General features: G+C 55.2%; 1 protein-coding gene across 2 annotated transcripts in view; it reads right to left on the bottom strand.

Annotated features, from left to right (window-relative positions):
* Positions 1 to 21783, bottom strand: part of CTNNBIP1 (catenin beta interacting protein 1) — a 52555-nt gene that overhangs the window by 17973 nt on the left and 12799 nt on the right. Inside the window, exons 1-4 of one of the 2 annotated variants that reach the window (XM_058719168.1) lie at positions 10087 to 11672; positions 9870 to 9953; positions 4659 to 4777; positions 3981 to 4071 (exon numbers count right to left, since the gene is read on the bottom strand). In XM_058719168.1, coding sequence (XP_058575151.1) covers positions 3981 to 4071; positions 4659 to 4754 — 187 coding nt within the window. In that variant the 5' untranslated portion in view covers positions 4755 to 4777; positions 9870 to 9953; positions 10087 to 11672. Of the gene's footprint in view, positions 1 to 3980; positions 4072 to 4658; positions 4778 to 9869; positions 9954 to 10086; positions 11673 to 21783 lie in introns of those variants that run through there. The other variant, XM_058719169.1, reaches the window with a different exon arrangement.

Here is a 21783-nt window from a genome sequence, read left to right as displayed (position 1 = left end):
CAGAAGCTGAAAGCCACTGGCTCTGGCTGTTTCCGGTGCGTGAGGTCAAGTGTCAGGGAGTCCCGCTCATCATGCTAGCGGGGCTGGACGTCATCCACAAGGCAGCATTTTAAGTCGGGACAAGACCTGCTGAGCCAGGGGTGGGAAGTGCACTGGAGGGACAAGGTGAGGAGTCAAGATGCCAGGAACTGTTTGCAGCGATCAAGACAAAAATGAATATGTGCTCTGAACAAAACGAGGGTTCAAACCAAGACGGAGAAGACAGAGCAGATTTGAGGAGCCTTAAGGCAAGAGAATCACAAGGATCTGATAATTTGCTAGATACTTGGGTCTTCGAAGAGGAGTCCCCAGGGCCATGGAGTTTTGGTGATACATCCATCACGACCGAGAATACAGGTAGAAGAATAGATTCGGTGGGTCGAGTGTGAATCTGGATCTGAGCGTGGGTTGTCTGTGGCCAGACGGTCAGTAGGGAGTTGCACGTAAAGTTCTGGGGGGGGGGAGTCAGGAGAGGGTCTGGGCTGAGGGTGTGTGTTTGGAGGGCGATGACCAGAGCATGTGAGACCCCCAGGGGGAGGTGTGACAGAGAGGAGGGCAGAATATCAAGGGCACCAGGGTGGTGTGAGAAAAGGAGCGCTCAGGGGCGGTGAGCAGAGGGGGCAGAAGGTAGGGCCTGGGGGGACGGAGAGACAGAAAGACAGACGGGTGTATCACAGAGGATGGGGGAAGGGAAGGAGGGTTTCCAGGAGGAGGCTGTCGTGGGTGGTCTCAGACCAGCAGAGGCCAGCCAGGCCCACACAGCACGGTCTCTGGCACCAGTGAGGGCCCGGCAGATCCTGCACACATTGTTCACCAGGGGAAGACCAGGGAGGCGGGAGGCCCGGGCGTGGGGCTAGGGATGCCCAGCCCATTCTTGTCTCTGGGGCCAGGGAGGGCAAGCAGTGCCCCCAGTACCAGACCCCTCCAACCCCAGAGGGGAAGCGTGTGCGAGTCTAAAGATAGTAGCCCAATGCAGAGCTCTGTCCCTTTGGTCCGAGGCCCCCAGAGGGGAGCTGAAGGAGACTTTGCTCTCTGCGGAGGAGAGTGCTGGGCATCTGCTGAGACACAGCGCCACCTCGTGGCAGGAGGGGCTCACACCAGACTTCTGTCCGATTGTCTCCCCCACCACCCTGACTGCTCCCAGGCCTTTGAGGGGTCTTTTATGCTGGGATCCCAGGCACTGGAAGCAGTGATCCGGGGCTTTTACCACTTGGACAGCACCTGGGCCCCTGACAGAGGCATCCCTGCGGCACCAGCTGAGGTTGGCCATGCCAACAGATGAGGTGGGCAGGCTAGAATTTTAGCCAAGACCCGTTTGGCCCCACGGTGTGGGCAGACATGCAGGGTCCTGCTCTCAGGGTTGTGCCCCCACAGAGGGAGAGACCGTGCCGAGAACTGTTTTGTTGTGCATTTGTGTGCGGGGTCCTTAGGGGCACAAAATACACGATGCTCTTCCGGCACTGCCGCCCACCCTCCTCTTACACAGGCCACGGGGATCCTCAGGACTTTCTGCAGCATGTGTTTCCCTGTTTGGTTCAGCTCGGAGGTAACCGCGGGGCCCCGGGGCAGTATGCAGGGAACCCCAACAGCAGAGAGCCACCCCAGCCACTAGCATCCCCAGAGACCCTCCTCTGGGTCCCGCTGCAGCTTCAGCAGCCTGTTCCCTGGGAGATGTATCTGAGGCCCGCCTGGCTGTCCCGTGGACACCCCTCACCGAGGAGGGCCCAGATTCTGGGGTCACCCTCACAGGCCACAGTTCGCTCCTGATGGCCCAGATGCTTTAGAGCACGTGAGGTCACCCTGGGCTTAACTCCACAGAGTTCATTTTTATTCTCAACTGCTGGCTTAGCTAGGCAAGATGGAGGGTTCTCTTAAGGCTTTTTAGAAACTTCCCCATTTTGGGGCGCCTGGGTGGCTCAGTCGGTGAAGCGTCCGACTTCGGCTCAGGTCACGATCTCACGGTTCATGAGTTCGAGCCCCATGTTGGGCTCTGTGCTGACAGCTTACAGCCTGGAGCCTGCTTCGAATTCTCTGTCTCCCCCTCTCTCTGCTCCTCCCTCGCTCATGCTCTGTCTCTCTCTCCTTCAAAAATAAAAATAAAAACATTTTTAAAAAATCAAAAAAAAACACAAAAAAACTTCCCCGTTCTACAGAAGAAACGTATGTGCAATGTTAAAAAATTAGTCTTACGAAAACGTGTGACTTGGAAAGTTAAAGTCCTTTATATAGACAGTTCTACCCACATCAAAATTCTCTATTAACAGCCTGGTATATGTTCTTTCAGCTTTTTTTCCTACACATGTACACGTGTGAGTGTGTGTGTGTCAGGGGGTTGTTTTCTACATTGACATACAGTTCTATAACTTATTATGATTCTTTCCATTAACAGCATTTTACTAGAGGCTTTCTTATCACCAGCCCAAATTCTGGTTGATTCAGTGACCTAAAACCGGGGTGGGAGAAAATGTGATGTCCTAGGAACCCAGAAGCCTGAGGGTTTCAGGGAGATATGGTTCAAGAGCCTGGGGGGGAAGGGGGAACCGTGCTAGAAACCCAGATCAGCTGTGGATAAGAAAGGATGTCTCCCTTCCGGCCTAGTCGGAAGAGCGTGTGACTCTCGACCCCGGTGTCATGAGTTCAAGCCCCATGGTGGGTGTAGAGATTACAGATTACTTAAATAAATTATATATATATATATATATATATATTTGTATATTTATATGATAAAAGAAAAGAAAAAAAAGAAAGGATCCCTCCCAGAAGCCAAACCCCTGGAAGGGCAGACCCCGCCCCTAACCGTCAGTATACAGCAGGCTGTGGCACGAATGTGGCCCAGGCAGGTTGTGCTCAGCGAGTGGCTGTCCCAATTTGCTGCCCGAGCTTCTGGGACACCCTGTACGTTTCTGCTGAGTTGGGTGCACAGGCCAGGTGACACCCGGCGTCAGAGCTGGAGAACTGGGCCCTGCGCCAGAGCTGAGGCCTATGATATCCAGGAGAGCAGGGACTGCTTCGAGACAGGCGGCCTTGCGTGCTACACCTGCTCTCCTCCTCGGCCCCACGGGTCAGCACACGCCCCTCGTCGCCCTGCTGCTGGGAGCCAGCTCACATCTGACACCCCACAGGCCACACAATTTTATGGCAAATATTTCCAACTAAGCGAAAAGATAAAAGGAAAGGACGAGATGGAAATGCTGGTCAGGATGCCGTGAGCCACCGGGTCGGGCAAGCCTTCCAGATGACAGAGCCCACAAGCACTCCAGGACGGGCAGTGACAAGTTTGCATCCTGAGCCCTCTGGCGACTGGCTGTAAGACCAGGGCGACCACTTATGGGCTTCCGAACCCATTTCCTTGCCCGTTAAGTGCAAGTAATACAACCAGTAGCTGCCCACGATAAAACGAAACTACGTGGATCCAGCATTCACCATGTGCCTGCTGGACAATAAATACTTAAATGTTTCTCACTCCCATTATTACGATCGGGTGAGGGCACCCAGAAAAGAAAGAGCTCCCTCAGGCAGATGGACACCTCGGGCACTCGGAGCCATCGGGGCCTCCCGCCTGGGTGCAGCCAGGAACACACCAGCTCCCTGCATAACCGGTGCCGAGGGCAGGTCCTAGCAGGTGAGGCTGGTTTCACGCTCTCCCTGGACAGGGTGCTGGGTGGGCAGGGGTCAAGCCAAAGGCTGAGGAAATGCAAAAACCAGAGGCCCCGGACATCTCCATTTCTTGCCTCCCCCAGGCCTAGAAAGGGCTCCCACCATTATCTGATTGGGTCCTCGGCTCCCACCCCGGGAAAGAGATGGGCCCAGGCCTGGGCCTCAGCTCTGGGGACGGGAGGCAGCCGCCCTCCCTTGTCTGCCCCAGGAGCTAAGTTTTCTCCAGAAAACCCAACTAGGCGTCTCTGGGAAGGGCATGGCGGGGCGCCCTGGCCGGGACTCACCCTGGTCGATGGAGTGCTGGGGCAGCTGGCTGAGCTGGCTGTTGACCACCCCCGCGTAGGTGCGCAGAAACTCCTCCTCGCTGGCCGTCAGCTGCAAGGGTGAGACAGCCACTGTGAGGGGCAGTGCACACCGGCTCCCAGAAGGTACCTGCTCCTGTAATCCCTGGGCCCCTGTTCCTGACTCTTGACCCTTCAGTTCCAGAGCGAGCACCCTCTGACCCCACCCCAAACTTGGTCCATGGGCCCACAGGCCTTGCCACTCGGATCAGATCTGAGACTGGGTTCCAGTGCAGCACAGGGCCAGGAGGAAGCCCAGGCCCTGCCCGGGGAGCTCATCCCTTTCTTTCTGAACAGTGCTGCCCTCTCAGTGCCCGTCCTGCCCAGCACCCCTTGGAAACCTCCCAGGGAGGCGGGAGGGCGGGAAGGTCAGGGCCTTTAGGGCTCACACCCACCTGGCCCAGGCTCAGCACGGGGATGGGAAGACTGTCCCAGCGGTACCCCTGGAGCTGGACAGGAAGGGCTCTCAGTGGCATGAATCAGCCACAGAGCCAAACCACAAGCCCAGCATCCCCCTCTGCAGACCACAGCTGCCACAGGACATGGCTATAGGCCCTCTGCTCTGCCCACGGCAGCACCCTCCCTGCAGGACCCGTTGCTTGGCACCCCAAAGGCACTCACATTTGATCCCATCTTCCTCAGCATGAGCAGCACTCGGACCTTCTGCTGAATGTACATGTCCTCCGGACTCTTCCCGGGAGCCCCCTCGCGGTTCATTCCCTGGCCAGCCCTGGGGACTCCTGCGGAGCGAGGAGAGGCACTGAAGCGGGCTTCGGGACGAGACCCACCAGACACAGACTGGGTGCTGGGCAGGAGTGGTCAGGCAGCCCACAGTGCTGCAGGGTCTCGCTTCTGAGAGCCCAGAGCAGGTGGCGAGTTGCCTGTTCCTCCCTCACCCCCACCGGCCCCAGGCAGCCAGACTGAGCAGCTAGATCCCGGAGCGGGCGCTGGCGGCCAGCACCCTCTGCGAGGAGCTGTCAGGCTCAGGGAGTCTAAGCTGACCCAGACTTCTGGCCAGCTCGACCTTCCAGCCACCCCCTCAGCAAGAGCCCTGCTATCAGCCACAGGGGATGTGCTGAATGAAGCCCTAAGTGTCCCAGGTTTTCCAAGCATGCAACTTCCAGAAGGAGCAAAAGTGACACGACCAGAAGCAGCCAGCTGGCGCCTCTGGCTGGAGAAACCACGAGATCAGTACTGAGCCCCAAGGCCTGGGCAGCCCCCTCAGCAGAAGCCCCTGACGAATTCAAGAGGCCAGCTCCTGGGCCGGGCTCCGAGGAGTCCCTCGATGGGGACAGGCAGGCCTGGGCTGTGGGATACAGACGCCCACCTGAGCTCACTGCCGTCACGCGCGCACGCCCACCCCACCTGTCAGAGGGCAGCTCCTGAGGGCAGTAGCTGTGTCTGGGTACAGCAGGGACCCAACCTGCAGAGAGGTCCCAGGAGAGCCGTCCCAGGGTCTCCCCACTCTAGGAGGAGCCGGCAGAGAGGAAGCCGGGCGTGGAGGGGTTTGGGTTACAGGCTTGTAACTCCTGGATGAGTCAGAAATAACGCAGCAGCTGGTGGGGGTGGAGCCTCAGCAGCCCCGCTGCCAAGGAGCTGCTCTCGGGGGACCCAGGGAGCCTGGCTTGCGAGCCAAGGACACTCCTCACGCCGCCCATCCTCGGGGGCCAGCAAGCCCTGGACCAGCAGGCTCTCCCAGGCAGGCCTGCTCTCTGGGCAAAGGGCAGACTCAGAAACGTGCCAGAGTCCTGGGCAGCAGCCTCCCTGGAGGTCCCTGTCAAGTGTCCAGTCCCCATAAGCTACCGGGGCTCTGGTCCTAAAAGTCCACACAACAGGCTCAAAAGCTGGCAGGCTGGGGCTAAAGGAGTGGCTGTATACTTGATGCAGCAGGTCTCCTTCTGGGACCTTCCTCTCCCCACTGAAGCCCCAGACAACCCATTGTACTGTCTACCCACGTGCCGCCCTCTCTGGGCTCAGAAAAGAGCCCAGTGAGCGCTGGTAACCAGGAAAGAGGGGTAAGCCATGTCAAGTGGGTCTCTGATGGGAGCCCGGGTCTGGGACATCGCTGCTTCTCACACTGACCCCTTTTCACTTCCTCCCACTGCACTACCCCAGAGTGCTCATGAGGCCTGCTTCTCCCCATGCCTCCCCTCACGCTCGGCCTTCCTGACCCCAGGCTATTTCTAGAACATGCCAAGAAGCTCTTTCCCCCAGCAGGCTTTGCACTGGGTGTCCCCTGAGCCTGGACTGGCTTATTTTCACCCTTCAACTTGCTTAAAGACGCCTTCCCCGGGAACCTTTCCTGACAGCATAGCTGAAGCAGGTTCTGTGTCCCACACCCCCTACACCCACTCGGTCACATAGCCCGGGCTCGTCCCCATTTTCTGGAAGTGCCCTGCTGGAGTACTTGCTTATTGTCTCTCCCCTGCCAGACTTGAAGGCCAGGGCCCGCCTAGCTCACCCCGTCCTCCACAGCTCAGCACCGTGCCTAGCATGCACTTAGTAGACACCACCCAGTTGGCTGAATGGAAAAATCGAGACAGCCCGTGGTGTGCAAGTTTCCCTCTCTCTCTAATACCCACGCTGATTTAGGGCCAAATGTCACCGTGTTGAAACAGACCAAAGTACCCAATCCAGTCTGCACAACCAAACTGAGCCTTGACAAAGGACTCCCATTCAAGCAAGTGGAGTGCCTTGGGCCATGGTGCTCCCCAGAGGACTTCTGAAACACTCCACAGAGCTTTCAAACGGGGAGTCAGGGCTTCGGGGAGTGAAAGTCTCCCACCTCCGTCCTGTGTCCAAGGACTAGTGGTCAGTTTGCTCTCTCCTTGTGAAAGACAGCATTGAAGTACAGGGACCAGCCACTAGGTGTCACCGTATACAAAAGAACCAGAATTCCAGTGAGTTTCCGCACCTACCCCCACCCCAACTCCCCAACAGGCCCATTTGGTTCCAGCTCTTACTGCGATCCTAGGTCACAAACCACACCCCAGTCCCAGGTCCCAGAGCAAGATCTATCCATCACTCCGGGGCCAGCTCTGCCGAGGCAAGGATATGTATCTGGTTTTGCTGAGCATCCCAGGACGTAGGGGTCCTGGCTGCCCAGTGACTGGGAACCCCTTCCTCACTGTCCTTTCCTGACGGGCCAAGCTTCCACCAACAGAGATGCAGCCTCAGAACCCACAGGAGTGTATCAGTGTGAGCGTGACCATGAGCTTGAGTGAATCAATTTACACCGTCTGTTTTTACAGAATTTTGCTCTGTCCAACAGACATCTTGCATCTTGTACAGATCAATCTCATTCCGCGGTCTTCTGCCATGGTAGCCCCACTGTCTGGGGGACCTCCCACATTCATATTATGATTACTTGGGGGGGGGGTTTACACCACCCAGTCGTGGGCCCGGGGTGCCGGTGGGGCCTGAATGGGTCTCTGGGGCCAGGCTACTCCCAATTCAGCACGCTTCCCTGGCAAAGCCTCTTCTTGCTTTGGGGAAGACCGTTGTCGTTTCCCCAAATTCTGGTTTTCTGGTATTCTTTGAGCTCTACTTTGAGCTGATTCTGCCGGGCCGCTGCACAAGCGGAATGCGCCCAGGGCTGGATCTAGGGCAGAATGTAGCCACGAGCACCCTGCAATCCTAACAGACTCGAACATCACGACTGGTTTACGTGGTTCCGTCCTAAACAGAAACTGCATCAGGGGTGTCAATGTGGAGAAAATTAATAATTGAAGAGAGAAAATCAGGGCCGCCTGGGGGGCTCAGTCAGTTAAGCGTCTGGCTTCGGCTCAGGTCGTGATCTCGCAGTTTGTGAGTTCGAGCCCCGCGTCGGGCTCTGTGCTGGAGGCTCGGAGCCTGGAGCCTGCTTCGGATTCTGTGTCTCCTTCTCACTCTGCCCCTCCCCCACTCATACTCTGTCTGTCTCTCTCTCTCTCTCTCTCAAAAATAAATAAACATTTTTTAAAAATTAAAAAAAAAAAAAAGAAGAGAGTAAATCATAATCAGTCCCAAAACACATCCATCTCAGTCACTGATACGCTACAAGTATATTAAAGGGTGTTTGGGTCTGGTGCCTATCCAAGCAAACACGCTCTTAAATTTTCATCACAAATCTGACAAGCATCAGATTAATTTCATTTGAAAATTCTTATGCTCCCCTGTAGGGATGAAGAACTGGTCTCCGTTAAAGTGTGTTTGAGTCACGTGAGTCTAAACCGCGACTAATTTAGACACAGTAGTTATTCAGTCCTCAGCGGTGAGAGGCAAAAGGAATGATGCTTCTCACTAATGGTCTCCCCGCTAGCTCTGTAGGCGTCCCATTGTCTACAGTGCTGATACTTCCACTCTAAATCCTGAGAAAATGTCTCAGTGTCAACCGCCCAAGGCAGAGACAGACCTGCTCCCTCCCCTAAGACACTACCATTATGGAAGCTGACTAGGGAGAAGCAGAGAGGGGCCAGAAAATGGAAAATGGAAAGAAACAGGAGACCATCAACTCCCCAAATGAATGGTGAGGGTGCAGGCCTGTGGCCATAGATTATGCTGCAGGTATCCACGGTGATGTAAAAAGTGGGTACGATTCCAGAAAATCACAGCTGATGGGCACAAATGCAATTCAGACACCAAGGTGCAGACGCACAGACGCATTCCCCACCACACCCTGCACGGTCCTGTTGGTGCGGAGCCCGCATCTCGGTTGAAAGGAGTCCGACAGGGAGAGGACAGTGGGGCAGGGGCTCCCAGCCACTGGGAGGGATCCATATGAAGTGACAAATGTGGCCCGTGGCTTAGGCAACACTGCGTTCCGTGGGAGACATGGAGGTCACACGTAAGACAGCACGCTCCTGCCCTGCTCTGCAAGGACCTGACCTCTGGCTGCACACGGTCTCCAGCCGTGAAGCGGCTGCCGGCACTTGAGATGGGTCGTGGTGCAGGAGGAGTCCCAGAGCAGGAGGGCTGAGGGTTCCGTGCAGCAGTCAGACCCGTTCTGATAAACAGCTTTGAGAGCGGGCCTCCCTTTGACAGGCATGTGTGGCCCTCGATACAAACACAGCCACCTGCACTCATTTTTATTTATAAACTTGCAGCTCGTGCTGTTTGAACACCCACATTTATAAAACTGGAATATACATTTATATCTGGGGTGGTCTTACACCTGCCTGGAGAATAGTGGGTAACCTCAGGCTGGCCAGACAGCAAGAGAGTCCCTGACCCACACAAGCCACCTCTGCTCCATGGGTCCCAGCACTTGCTTTTCGTTCAACCCTTTTTTTTTTTTTTTTTAGGTTGTGGTACGTTTTGGGGCGCCTGGGCGGCTCAGTTGGTTAAGCATCCGACTCTTGCTTTCAGCTCAGGTCACGATCTCACCATTTTGTGAGTTCAAGCCCCGCATCGGCTCTGCGCTGACAGGGCGGAACCTGCTTGAGAGTCTCTGTCTCCCTCTCTCTGCCCCTCCCCGACTCGTGCTCCCTCTGTCTCTCTCAAAATAAATAAACTTTTAAAAAAAGCTGTGATATATTTTAAGTGCTTGCATTTAAAAAATGTACATATACATTTATACAATGTTCACGTTGCATAAAATTACAATGTATCATTGTGATTCCCAGAACTTAACACGCGATATTAATTCAGAGACTGTACACATCTTAGCCTAAGCGACAGAGCGGTAGCACAGCCCTGACGGGAAGAACCCACGCGGGCTGCAGACATGAGCCAGGATCAGGCACTGCGGGGAAGGAAGCGAGATGAGCTCCCACAGCCCGGCCCCGAGGCCTGCTCCCCAGCCAGCACTGCTCTAAGGCCCGTTACCAGAAGCCCCTCCCCTGGGGTCCTTACCTGCCTCTGGAAATTAACTTCAGGCAAACAGCAGCTCAACTGTGCGGGGCGGGCTGTGGCCGGGAGAAATAGGCAGGTGCGGCCCTGTGGAAACACAGAACACGGGTCACGGGAGGAGCCGGGAGGGCCCGAAGTGGGAGCCCACGCCCCACGCTGATGGGGACCCGGCACTGGCAGGAAGCGCATGGCAACGGGTTCTGTCGCGGTCCAGAAATACCTGTGTGTCTGGCCGGCCCAGGGAACCCGCACCAACGGCTCTGGGATAAGGTGCTGAGCGCAGCTAATGCCCGCCTGTCATTTCTGGCTGAAGCAGGTCACCACGCACCCTCCTTCCTTGGGTTAGTCACCAAGTCCAACTGAGAGCTGTGCTCAGAGACGTTGTCACCGGGGTGAGTCACTCCAGGGCAGCTGATGGGCAAGTCCTGAACCTGCACGAGAAGGCGTCCCACCCACCAAACAGCCCGGGCTCCACCTGCTCTGTGCTCGGACACGCATTTACGTCTGTCCTGTGCTCGGCGAGCACCTGTAGCTGCATGTGTGAACATAAACTCACCCCCCCACAAAACATAAAACACAGTTGCGGGTCATTTACAACCTAGCGCCTGGCCACAGGTCTACTGGCCCCAAACACACCTCTTGCAGGAATCAAAGAACGCTGCCTTCTCCTTCTCCTCTTTTGCCCCCTGGCACACAACCTCACCGTTCGGGCCCTTTGCAGGTTCCCCTGGCAGGAGCACGGCCAGAGGCAGGTGGGGGCACTGGGGAGTGGTGCCCGGCCGCTCTGGCCCGGTCACCTCCTGTGCTGTGCGCACTGACCTCGGAGTCCCTGGTTACAGGCGGACCCCCAGCTTTCAGCCCCGCTGTGAGGACACAGATCTGAGGCCAACACTTGGAGCAACCTGTTGTAAGGGAGGTGCAGGACCTCGGGGAGCAGCCACACCCCTCTTCCACTGTCTTTCAGCAAAGAGAGAGGCTCACTAACCCAAGGGGCTGAAGAAAACGTGTTTTCCAGAGAAAGTGAGATTTCCAAAGCCTCCCCTACAGGTAGATGCTGCTCAAACCTCTGGCCTCTAGTCTGGGTCTCTCTTCAACCAGCAATAGCCCTCGGATGGAGGACCTGTCACCCACTCCTGCCACTCCCTCCACCCTCAGACTACCCCTGTGGGAACGGGCATCTATAGCGATTAATTCTCTTTCGTCCCTCTAGATATCAAAGCATCAAAATACCAAGGCTCCCTGGGGAAACTTCCACCCAAGTGCCCACATTCCTTCAAAAAGAGATGAGAAGACAGCCTTCTTCCACTCCTGAGGGCTTTAATTTCTTCAACTACCACAAAAGCCAATTAGCCTCCTACTGTCTGTAGGACTCGGGCCCTTCCCAGAAGCAGAGAAGAACTTTGTATTTGTGACTTTAGGGGGAAGGCATCCACAAGCTGAGGTGATGTTCCCGACGGGACCGTCCAGGGATTCACCTCCAGCTGTTGTAGCTGCCATTTTAGGATCAGGTCGATGCCCCCATTTTACAGAGGAGGAAATTGAGGCTCAAAGTTGTGGGGGCCCCTGAGCCAGGATAAGACAGTCAGCGTGCTCCAGGAGCAGAACTGTTTCCGATCAGCTGCACAACTGAGGTTGGTCCCTGCCCTTTGGGCCCTTCATTTTGCCATCTGTAAAAAGGAAATCATGGGCTCTATCTACCGTATCTTCCCTCGTTGGGTACAATGAGATCAGGGCCGGCTTCATGAGCTGAGGCCTAGAAGCCCCACCCTTGGTCTAAACCTCTGCTATCACAGTCTTGAAATGCTCACTACTTTTTGAAATTTTTTTTTTTTTTTCAACATTTTTTATTTTTATTTTTGGGACAGAGAGAGACAGAGCATGAACGGGGGAGGGGCAGAGAGAGAGGGAGACACAGAATCGGAAACAGGCTCCAGGCTCCGAGCCATCGGCCCAGAGCCTGACGCGGGGCTCGAACTCACGGACCGCGAGATCGTGACCTGGCTGAAGTCGGACGCCTAACCGACTGCGCCACCCAGGCGCCCCTCACTACTTTTTGAACAAGGGCCCCTGCACTGGGTCCCACAAATTATAAAGATGTTCCAGAATGAGAAAAAAGATGCCAAGGTGCCTCCCAAAACTGCCAAGGCCCCTACAAACTTAAGTAGACACGACATTTAAAAATAATAGTAAATAAATAAATGTAGATATGACATAGACTCAAGAAGGATTCACTGGGGTGCCTGGGTAGCTCAGTCTGTCGAGTGTCCAACTCTTGATTTTGGTTCAGGTCACAATCCCAGGGTCGTGGGATTGAGCCCCGTGTCGGGTGGGCTCCATGCTCTGCCTAAGATTCTCTCTCCCTCTCCCTCTGCCCCCTCCCCTGCTTTCTCTCTCTAAAACAAAAAATAAGGGGCGCCTGGGTGGTTCAGTCGGTTAAGCTTCCGACTTCGGCTCAGGTCATGATCTCGCGGTTCGTGGGTTAAGCCCCACGTCAGGGTCTGTGCTGACAGCTCAGAGCCTGGAGCCTGCTTCGGATTCTGTGTCTCCCTCCCTCTCTCCCCGGCTCGCACTCTCTCTCTCTCTTTCTCAAAAATAAATATTAAAAAATTTTTTCAATAAATAAGATAATTAAATTAAATAAAAAGGAGGGTTTACTAAAACCCTTCTAGGTGTGCACAGCCCCGTGTCAGGCTCCTGGAATAGGAGACGCAAAAAGTGGGGCCGTGACACTGAGCCTGCCTTCCAGGAAGTGACCGAGTGGCTGAGGAACTCACACTACACAAAGCAGACGGAAAACGACTGCAACCGTAAGCGACGAGCCAAAGAGGTGCGTCAGGCCAAGACCCAAACACGTCCAGAGTGCCAACTGCCGGTGATATACCGTGCCCAGCACTGTCGCCCGCGCAGCTCAGGAGCGCCAGGAAAAGACCCAGGGCTCTGACCCGGGGTAGTAAGTGCAGAGTAAGGGAGGTGCAAAGCTCTGCGACAACACACAGGACGGGGGACCGGCTGCCAAGAGCACCAGGGAGAGGAAACTGGAGCTGGGTCTCGAAGGATGAACAGGAGTTTGCTGGTGGAGAGGAAGGAGAAGGGCACTGAAGGCGCCGGGATGGTCTCTGGGCAATTATTGAGCATCTACTATATGCCAGGCCCTGTGCTAGGCGCTGAAGACACACAGGTGAGCACAAGAGCTGTGATCTGCTTGTGGCAAGTGAGGAGGAGGTGGATCTTAAGCCATACCCGGGTAAACGGCACGACAGGCGAGCGCAAGGGGCCTCGAGGACGTGCATCTGGGAGCCTGACCTAGGCGGGAGGGGAGGCAGCCGAGGAAGTGACCCCTGAGCTGGCACCTGAACGGCGAGGAGGAGCTGGGTGGGGGGGCACGCACACATAAAGGTCCCGAAGCAGGAAAAGATTTGGTCTTTAAAAAACCCTGAGAGAGAAGGTGTCGGGTGAGAGGTGTCAAGGTGGGCTGGGACTGGACCACGTGGGTGGGTCCCGCAAGGGGTGAGGAGAGGCGGTCAAGCAGAGGGGGCTCAGGTAAGAGTCTGAGCTTCACGAGACAGTGCAGCTGCCGCGGGAAGAGAGGCCGGGGCCGAGCTGGACCAGGAGAGAGCGGGGGCTTGGGCCGGGGGGTGACAGAAGGGACAGCGAGGATGGGCGGCGTGGGCACAGGGGGAACTGCAGGATGGGAGCCGTGCGAGAGCACGGACGCCCCTGTGGCTGCAGGAAGGGGCGTGGGAGGCGAGCTGGCCAAGGTCCCCGAGGCCTGGCCTCCACGGGCCGCGGAGAAGCCCCCGGGCCCTGCGGAGTAGAGCAGGCCGTCCTGTAGATAAAGCTGCTACCAAAGTGACCATCTGCAGTGTTCTGGAGAAACAGCCACAACGTGGTGACCGATTGCTCTGGGAGACACTGTGCCCTGGACGGAGGGGCATCATGCCCGGAGGTGAAGAATTAGCATCCTGCCGACTGAGCTTCCTGCCAAGTGGCCAGGGCGGTGGGGGGGGGGGGGGGGAGTCATTCAATCAACAAGTGTATGGAGCACGTAGTACGCATTGGGATAGATCAGTGAAAATACAGTCAAAAATCCCTACGTAGTCTGGTGAGAGAGGAGAGCAGGCAAAACAAAATAAAAATCAAATCAATGGGAAATAATACAGTGCGAACGGAAGAAGGTGACCGACAGGTGCTAAAATAGATTAAAAAAAAAAAAATGGAGCTGGGGGAGGGGACCAGGAGCGTGGGGTGGCCAGGTGGGCCTTCCTGAGCAGAGCCTGGACAAGGTGACGGAGTGAGCCGTGGGAGCCCAGAGCAGAGCTGGACGGAGGCCCCGGGGTAGGGTGTGCTGCAGGAACAGCGAGGAGGGCCACGGGAAAGGAACCACGCAAGGGGCGCAGCGCAGCGGATTACTAGGACAGAGGAGGCCTCTGGAAAACCTGCCCTTGACCTGTAAGTAAAGGCAGTGAGTTAGAGGCATGGCCCCATCTGACTTGGGTCCGACTCAGACACGGAGAAGAGGCCGTGAAGGTGGAAGCAGGGCGAGGCCGTGGCGGGGATCCAGGCAACAGGAGTGGGCAGGACATCAGGAGGGCCGGCGGGTGAGGCACGCAGTGGGGGCAGGCACCGGGTGGGGACTCCCAGGCCTGGGGGCCCCTGTCCAGTAAGATGGGGAGACACAGGTGGAGGAGTTTTGGGAAAGGACCAGGGGCTGAATTTCAGACAGTTTAGAGCCTTCCCATCAATAAGCCTCAGTTTCTTTATCTGTACAATGGGGATGGTAATGGTACCTGCCTCACAGGCTGGCTGTGAAAATGAGAGGACACACAGAGAGAGCGCAAGGCACCAGACCCGGTGCACGGCAGATACTCAATAAACACGTAAGGTGATATACACGACGTAAGTGATTTTTGTCAAGCTTATTTATTTATTTTGAGAGACAGAGAGAAAGAGAGCGAGCCAGGGAGCAGCGGACAGGGAGAGAGAGAGAGAAGGGGCTCGATCCCCTGAACCGTGAGATCGTGACCTGAGCCAAAATCCAGAGTCACACCCTCAACCAACAGAGCCACCGGGCATCCTAGTGAGTGATATCTTTGTCAGAGAACGGGGGGGTGGGAAGAAGACTAAACAGCAAGAATTCAAAAGTTTAAAATACCCGGCTTCCTTTCCTCCCCCTTCCCTCCCAGTTCACCCATCGGCCTCCAGCGGGCTCAAAGGAATGACGATGCAAAGAGCTACGGGGTGGGGGGGTGGTGGTGCAAGACCCCACCTCCATGTCCCACATGCTGCCCTGAATCACCAGGGATGCTTTAGAGCAGAGCCTCCCAACCTTGGCGCTATCGAGATTCTGGAATTCTTTGTTGTGAGGGCTGCCCGGTGCATCGTGGGATACCTAGCAGCATCCCTGGGCCCTATCCACCAGATGCCGGCCGCACCTCCCCCTTGGCTGTGGCAACCAAAAATGTGTCCAGACACTGCCATGTGTTCCTTGGGAGGCAAAACACACCCCTGGTTGAGAGTTCCTTTAAAGAAAGAGTTGACGCACATTTCAACTATGGGCCAAGTGCTGTGTTCACCCCATCCTGTACACGAGACCTTCAGTCTTCACAACAGACATCCCTATAAGGTTTTACAAATGAGGACACGGGGCTGCAGGGATCACCCAGTGATCACTCAGCCAGTCCTACTCGGTACTGGGACAGGATTCGAACCCAGATCGCCCGAGCTCTGAACCACTATGCTCCATTGCTATGCAGGATACAAGTGAGTGGGTAAAAAGCACTCAGGGCCAAGGAGAGGGAGGGAGCACTGAGCCTGGTCTCCACACCGGGCGGCGGCTCAGACCCTCAGCGACATCAAAACTGGGGCACCAGAGAGGATTTCCACAAGCTCTGCTCTCGGTAATTAAACTGCAACCTCCCGGACTCTGGGGCCTCATTAGCAACTGCCTTAATTAATAAATTCCACATTTCAGCTTCCTCCATCCAGAGCCAGCCTCGGCGTTCTTGAACCCTGTTCCACCAGCCTGAGCAAAACAGGTCTAATGGCAGCTCTGGCCAGTCAGGGAGTTTGTGGGACGAGGCATCCTTCTTAGGGGATGATCCTGGGATGAGGAATTCGTCCTGAGGTCGCCAACCCAAGTTCAAACCTGACCCAAAGCTCCTTCCTGCTCTGTGAAGCCAGGCTATGTGGCAGAACAATAATGGTACCTATTGCTGTCGCTGGAACATTCTCTAAGGGCCAGGCACAATGTCAGTCACATTCATCACATTGTCTTGTTCAATTTTAGTCCTTGCAACAAGCCTGGGAGGTAAGAATTATTCCCATTTCATAGATAAGACAACTGTGGCTCAGGGATGGTAAGTACCCTGCTCAAGGCCGCGAAGCTAGTAAGTGACAGGGCCTGGATTTGAATGCATGAGTTCCTTCCAGCCTGTCAGCCCCTTCTGGCTCAGGAGTTGGGAGAAACATCAGCCATTTTAACTGAAATGAAAATGAAAATCCACTTTGCAGAGAAAAAGACAGGCAGTCACCACCCCTCCCCCAACTCCTGCTGATCAGAAAATAAGATAATGCAGCATAACAACTAAACACAGTGAATAGTCCTCGATGGGATCCTGGGGGGGGGGGGGGAATGGATTCATCAAGGCCATTATTGGGCAATTAGGGAAAATTTACTAGGGGGTATTGATTAGATAATGGTATTGCATCAATGGTGTGTGTGTTGAATGTGATTTTATCTCGGTTACGCTGGAAAATATCCTGGTCCTTAAGGGATACAGGCTGAGGTGTTTAAGGATGAGATGTCTCAATGTTTGCCGCTTACTCCGAAATGGTTCAGGAGAAAGATGTGTGTGTGTGTGTGTGTGTGTGTGAGTGAGTGTGCACAGAGACAGTGCGTGAGCAAATATGGCAAAAAGTTAACACTGGTGAAACTAGGTAAAGGGCATAGTTCACTACTATTTCAACTTCTCTGCAGATTGGAAATCAAGATTACAAGGTTGGGAAAACGCTGGAAAGCCACGAGGAAACGGTAAGGCAAGGCGGTCGGAGGGCCCCCCCCCAGTGCCCAGGGAAGGCCCCCTGATGTGCCGAGAGCTGCGTGTGGCCCCACCCGCTGCTGTGGGGACCGGCTCTGAGGCCCCAGTACAGGTGAGCCTGCTCCTCTCTGGCCGCAGGCCCGTGGGCGCAGAAGTGATTCTGAATTCTTGAAGTTCACCCTCCAAACACCTCCAAACACCCGCCCTTCAGCCAACGCGGCTGCCGCATCCTGTTCCAGGTGCAGACCGCTCTGATGAAGGCCCTTCGTGAAGGTTCCTGCGGCATTAAAATCGAATGCACGTAACTCGATTCAAAACAACCCAACAACAAACAGAGCACAGACACCCCGCCCAGCTGTCCTGAGGACCATGGTGAAGGCATCAAACTGCATCAAAGCCCAGTTAGGCTGGGAAGGCAGCCCAGGAGGGCCTCGGAAGCACCAGGAGGGCCTCAGGGGTGTGGGGGTGCTTCCTCCCTCCATGATGACTCCCCCTCAGAGCTCGGCCTGCGGGCCACTCACACGTGGCACCTGCGGGCATGTCGTATAAACCAAAAGGACTTTGGGACAGGCCCAGACCTGTCCCAAGAGAGCTCCCCGGAGACCTGCATGCTGGACAGGAGGTGAGAAGCAAGGGCCCCCTCCACTCCACCCTTGGGCCGCGGCAGGTGGTTGACGGGGGGGGGGGGGGGGGGGGGCAGCGGGGGTCCTCGTCGGGGGGCATCTGGCCATGTCTGGAGATGGTTCTGATCGTCATGTCATAACTGGGAGGATCCTGGTGGGTAGGGGCCAGGGATGATGCCGAACACCCTAGGATGCCCGTGGCAGCCCTCCACAAGGCACTCTCGAGCCCCCACGTCCACTCAGGGCCACCCAGGAGTTATCAGCCGCACCGGGCCCCTTCGACACCTCTGGGCCTCAGCAGCCGCCGGTCCCTTGGCCCGGAATGCCCTTTCCGGAAGAGTGCTGTTCTCTGCTCTGGGCTGCCCTGAGGCCTGTGTTTGCACACCTGCCCAGGTTTCTCAGCTCACAGCGCCGCCTGTCGCCGCCCCCAGCACAGCCCCCGCTGTCCCCACCTCCAGACTGGAAGCGGCCTTCTACAGAGAGGTTAAAATGAACCCACACGTCTCACCACACATAATTCTTCTGCAACTCACAGAAGGGGCTGATGCTTTTTCTTCAGTCTCCAGTATTTCTGTGGACCCTCGAAGAGCCTGCAGGCTGAGGGCTGTGTGCTGAAGAGTCTGGATGGATTCAACGGTGCCGCCCGGGATTCACTTGGGAACCGCAAAGGAGGCCCCAGCCTCAAGACCCTCACCTCGGGGAATCTGAGACATGGAGGGATGGAAGGGGCCTGTGTGTTCATGCCATAGAATGTTGGTGTGACTGCACCGATACAAGGCATCTGTTTAGAAATTCTGGCTTAAAAACGTCTCCTATATTTCGGCCTGATTGATTAAAAAAAAAAAGTTACTCAGAGACTGCGGTCTCTTCAAGTCCTGCGCCTAGTGAAACCCCCCTTTTTATGGCTAAGAAAGAGTACCTGGCAGGCCTGCTCTGACAGCCTCTTGAGGTTCAGCTGAGAACAATGCAAACAGGAAGGGAATGCGGGGCCACAACCCCAGGAAGTTTCTGCAGCTGCAGGGGGGACACTCCCCAGCCACTAGGCTGTGGTTCTGACCCAGGGATATGCAGGTGGTGGTGGTGGTTTTCTCTTCGCACAATAGGGGACTGAGGACAGAAGGAAAAAGGCATCTTTTGACCTAATTTTAAAAGATTATTTTTTCTTCCCAGAGAACAGCTGGAGCCCTGAAACCTGGCCAAGCTGGAGCCGGAGACCTTAAGTCAGGAACCAGAGCGCCTATAAAACCTGGCTCCGGATCTTCCTCTGATTCAGTCAGATTCGTGACCCTCGGCCTCCGGCAGGTTCCAGGGGGTGGGTAATGTCTATTTATAAGTGAACGTAGGAGCTGGAAGCTTCAGTTCTCACACGGGTGCGGGCGCACTCGCCCCGCTCCCGGGCACCAGGTCTCCCAGGTCGGATGACCCTCACTGCGTGCCGAGCACCTGGCAGTGTTGGAAGCCGCCCCCTGCAAGCTGCCGACGGAAGGCAGGACCCTTCTTCTCTCCTGTGACCTTGGTCAACATCTCAGGTGCCCCCCGCCCCCGCTTGCTGTCCACGCTGCCCCCCTTCACCCGGGGAAAGGGGAAAGCTCACTTTGCATGGCCGGTCAGTCTTCTGAGGGACAGAACTGGGGCCTGGCAGGGAGGTTTCACGGCCCTCGTGTCAACCGCCAGAGAAGGAGGCCAGGATTTCAACCCATGGAAGCCTCGTCAACCTCACGGCCCACAGCTATGTCGATTTTTGCAGAGTCACCATTTTAAATATTTAATTAAGTTGGGAAATTTTCAACTTTAAAATTTAAAAAAAAAAAATTTTTTTTAAGTTTATTTTTGACACAGAGAGAGAGAGAGACAGACAGAGCATGAGAGGGGGAGGGGCAGAGAGAGAGGGAGACACAGAATCCAAGCAGGCTCCAGGCCCCGAGCTGTCAGCACAGAGCCCGACGTGGGGCTCAAACCCACGGACTGTGAGATCATGACCTGAGCCGAAGCCCGACGCCCAACCGACTGAGCCACCCAGGCGCCCCAATGTTTATTTATTTTTGAGAGAGAGGCAGAGACAGAGTGCAAGCAGGGGAGGGGCAGAGAGAGAGGGAGACACAGAATCCAAAGCAGGCTCCAGGCTCCGAGCTGCCAGCACAGAGCCCGGCGCGGGGCTCGAACTCACAGACCGTGAGATCATGACCTGAGCCGAAGTCAGACACTCAACCGACTGAGCCACCCAGGCGACCCCCCCCCCCAAATTTTTTTAAATAGAAAGGGAAAAACTGACAGTGCTGTTTATTTATCAAGAGCTGCACAGGGTCCCCTCGCGCAGAAACATATGGACACGTTTATGCCCCCCTCGTTAGGGTAGGGACAAGCCTTGTTCTAAGAGGCAGACCCAAGCATGGCCCCGGCTGCCCTCTCCCTCCCCGGGGCGCCACCCTCTCCCACTCTGCTCCCTTTGCCTCCGCTCTCCATCCCTTCCCTCCATTAAAGTCTCTTATAATTGGTTCAAATAAATCAGCTTCCTGAATGAGTTCACTGCATCCCCTCAGAATCCCAGGGCCAGGAAGGCCTCCAACTTCCTGTTGGGAGAATTAGGTCATTAAATCAATAGGGTTGGCCTGCAGGGCGAGGGCTCAGTCCCCCTAGTTGTGCCCCCAGAGGCGGCAGGCTGGCAGCCTCCTGGCTTCCAGAGCCGGCCCCCTCCTCACCATCCAGCTCTGGAGATGACTATCCTCGGGATCTAGCTGGCAGGATCCGGGCATGGCCTCCTGGGTGGAAATTCTTCCTATAAACTCTCTAGAAAATAAGGTTGAGGATCACTGCCTCCTCTTTCCTGTAGGTTTTCCACATAGGTGTGTGCTCATTTGCATAAAGTATAGGTATGTTTGTTTGCCTCAAAACCATGCACATACCATTGCTACAAATTGCAAGGGTTCATGATACCCACACATCCCGGGAGCCACTCTGTTTGGATAACTGCTGCTCTATTCCGCAGGCAGTGACCTTCCCTCTCCTTTCCCCCCGGCTACCTCTGAACAATGAAATAATCCAAGGAAGGAGGAAGCCTCCCCACAAAAGGCTGCTGAGACTCAGTTTCCTCCCTCTCTAAATGTTGGACAAGCTGATACTCAAAAAAACAAAAATATTTTAAACAAAGACAACTCCAGAATCCACATGCGTTTATTCCATCAACTCGCCGGGGAGTGTGTGTGTGTGTGTGTGTGTGGGGGGGTGCAATATGAAGATAAGGACTTCAAGTGGGCCACAGAACTCCAGCCTGAGGGCAACCACGGAGAGGCAAGGCATTTCCAGGGAAAATACACGCGCTCCCAGGAGGTGGGAAGACAAACCACCTAACGCAACAGGAATCCACCCACAGTCACCTAGAGGGTTTGCTCAGGGCCAAGGCCACCATGGAGAAGCTCAGAAGAGTGGACCGAAATGGATCGGAGGCTGCTGGGGTCCACGTGAGGGCTCTGAAAAAGAAACTGTCCCCATTCCCAACGGGTGTAGGCATCGACGCCCAGACCAGGCACACCCAGATAATCCGGTTTAGCAGCCAAATCCCCATCATCCGTTTGTAATGACACCCTTCATTCCCAAAGCCACAAAACCATTAGTCACCAAGCCACGGACGAGGAGCAGAAGCTCCCAGCAAAACTGGCTCGTTACCACTCCCCTGGCAAAAAGGCTCCTGGTTTTACAGGCCAGCTTACTCACCTAAGACCGTCACGTTTCGTAAAATGAGACACAAGACTCTTTTACAAGCCCACAGCCACATAACGCAAGCAGAAGCTGACCTCTTGAAAAACTCTCGGCTGAGAAGAAAAAGCTTCTCTCAAGTTTCGCTGAGAGAAAGGTTAATGATGCTACGTACTCATTTGATGGTATCCCCGAGGATTAAGGCTTTCAGTCTCAGAGAACTAAACTTCCTCGCAAATTTACTTGGAGCAATGTAGAAACAAGAATACAGTGCACACCGCTGCCCACCTGCTTCTAGAATCACGTAAGCCTGCCAGAAAGATCCTAGGTCATAAAAATTTCCAAGTGCAGAAAAGAATAACTCACCTAAAAGGGAGGTTCCTAAGAGAAAGAGAAACAGACAACTGTGCATCCTGGAAAAGAAGGGCAAAGAAGCCAGAAATCCAGGATGATAACCCAGGAGAGCCAGGCAAAGCCAAGGGAACCGAACCAAAATAGATTCCAGATGGAACAAAGATGGGGGGTTTTTCTCCTCACCCTTTTCTGGTGAAAAGTTTCAAAAAA

Source organism: Neofelis nebulosa, chromosome 2, assembly GCF_028018385.1.
Source record: "Neofelis nebulosa isolate mNeoNeb1 chromosome 2, mNeoNeb1.pri, whole genome shotgun sequence".
In the NCBI taxonomy this organism is placed as follows: Eukaryota; Metazoa; Chordata; class Mammalia; order Carnivora; family Felidae; genus Neofelis; species Neofelis nebulosa.
This window is presented reverse-complemented; position numbering and strand designations above follow the sequence as displayed.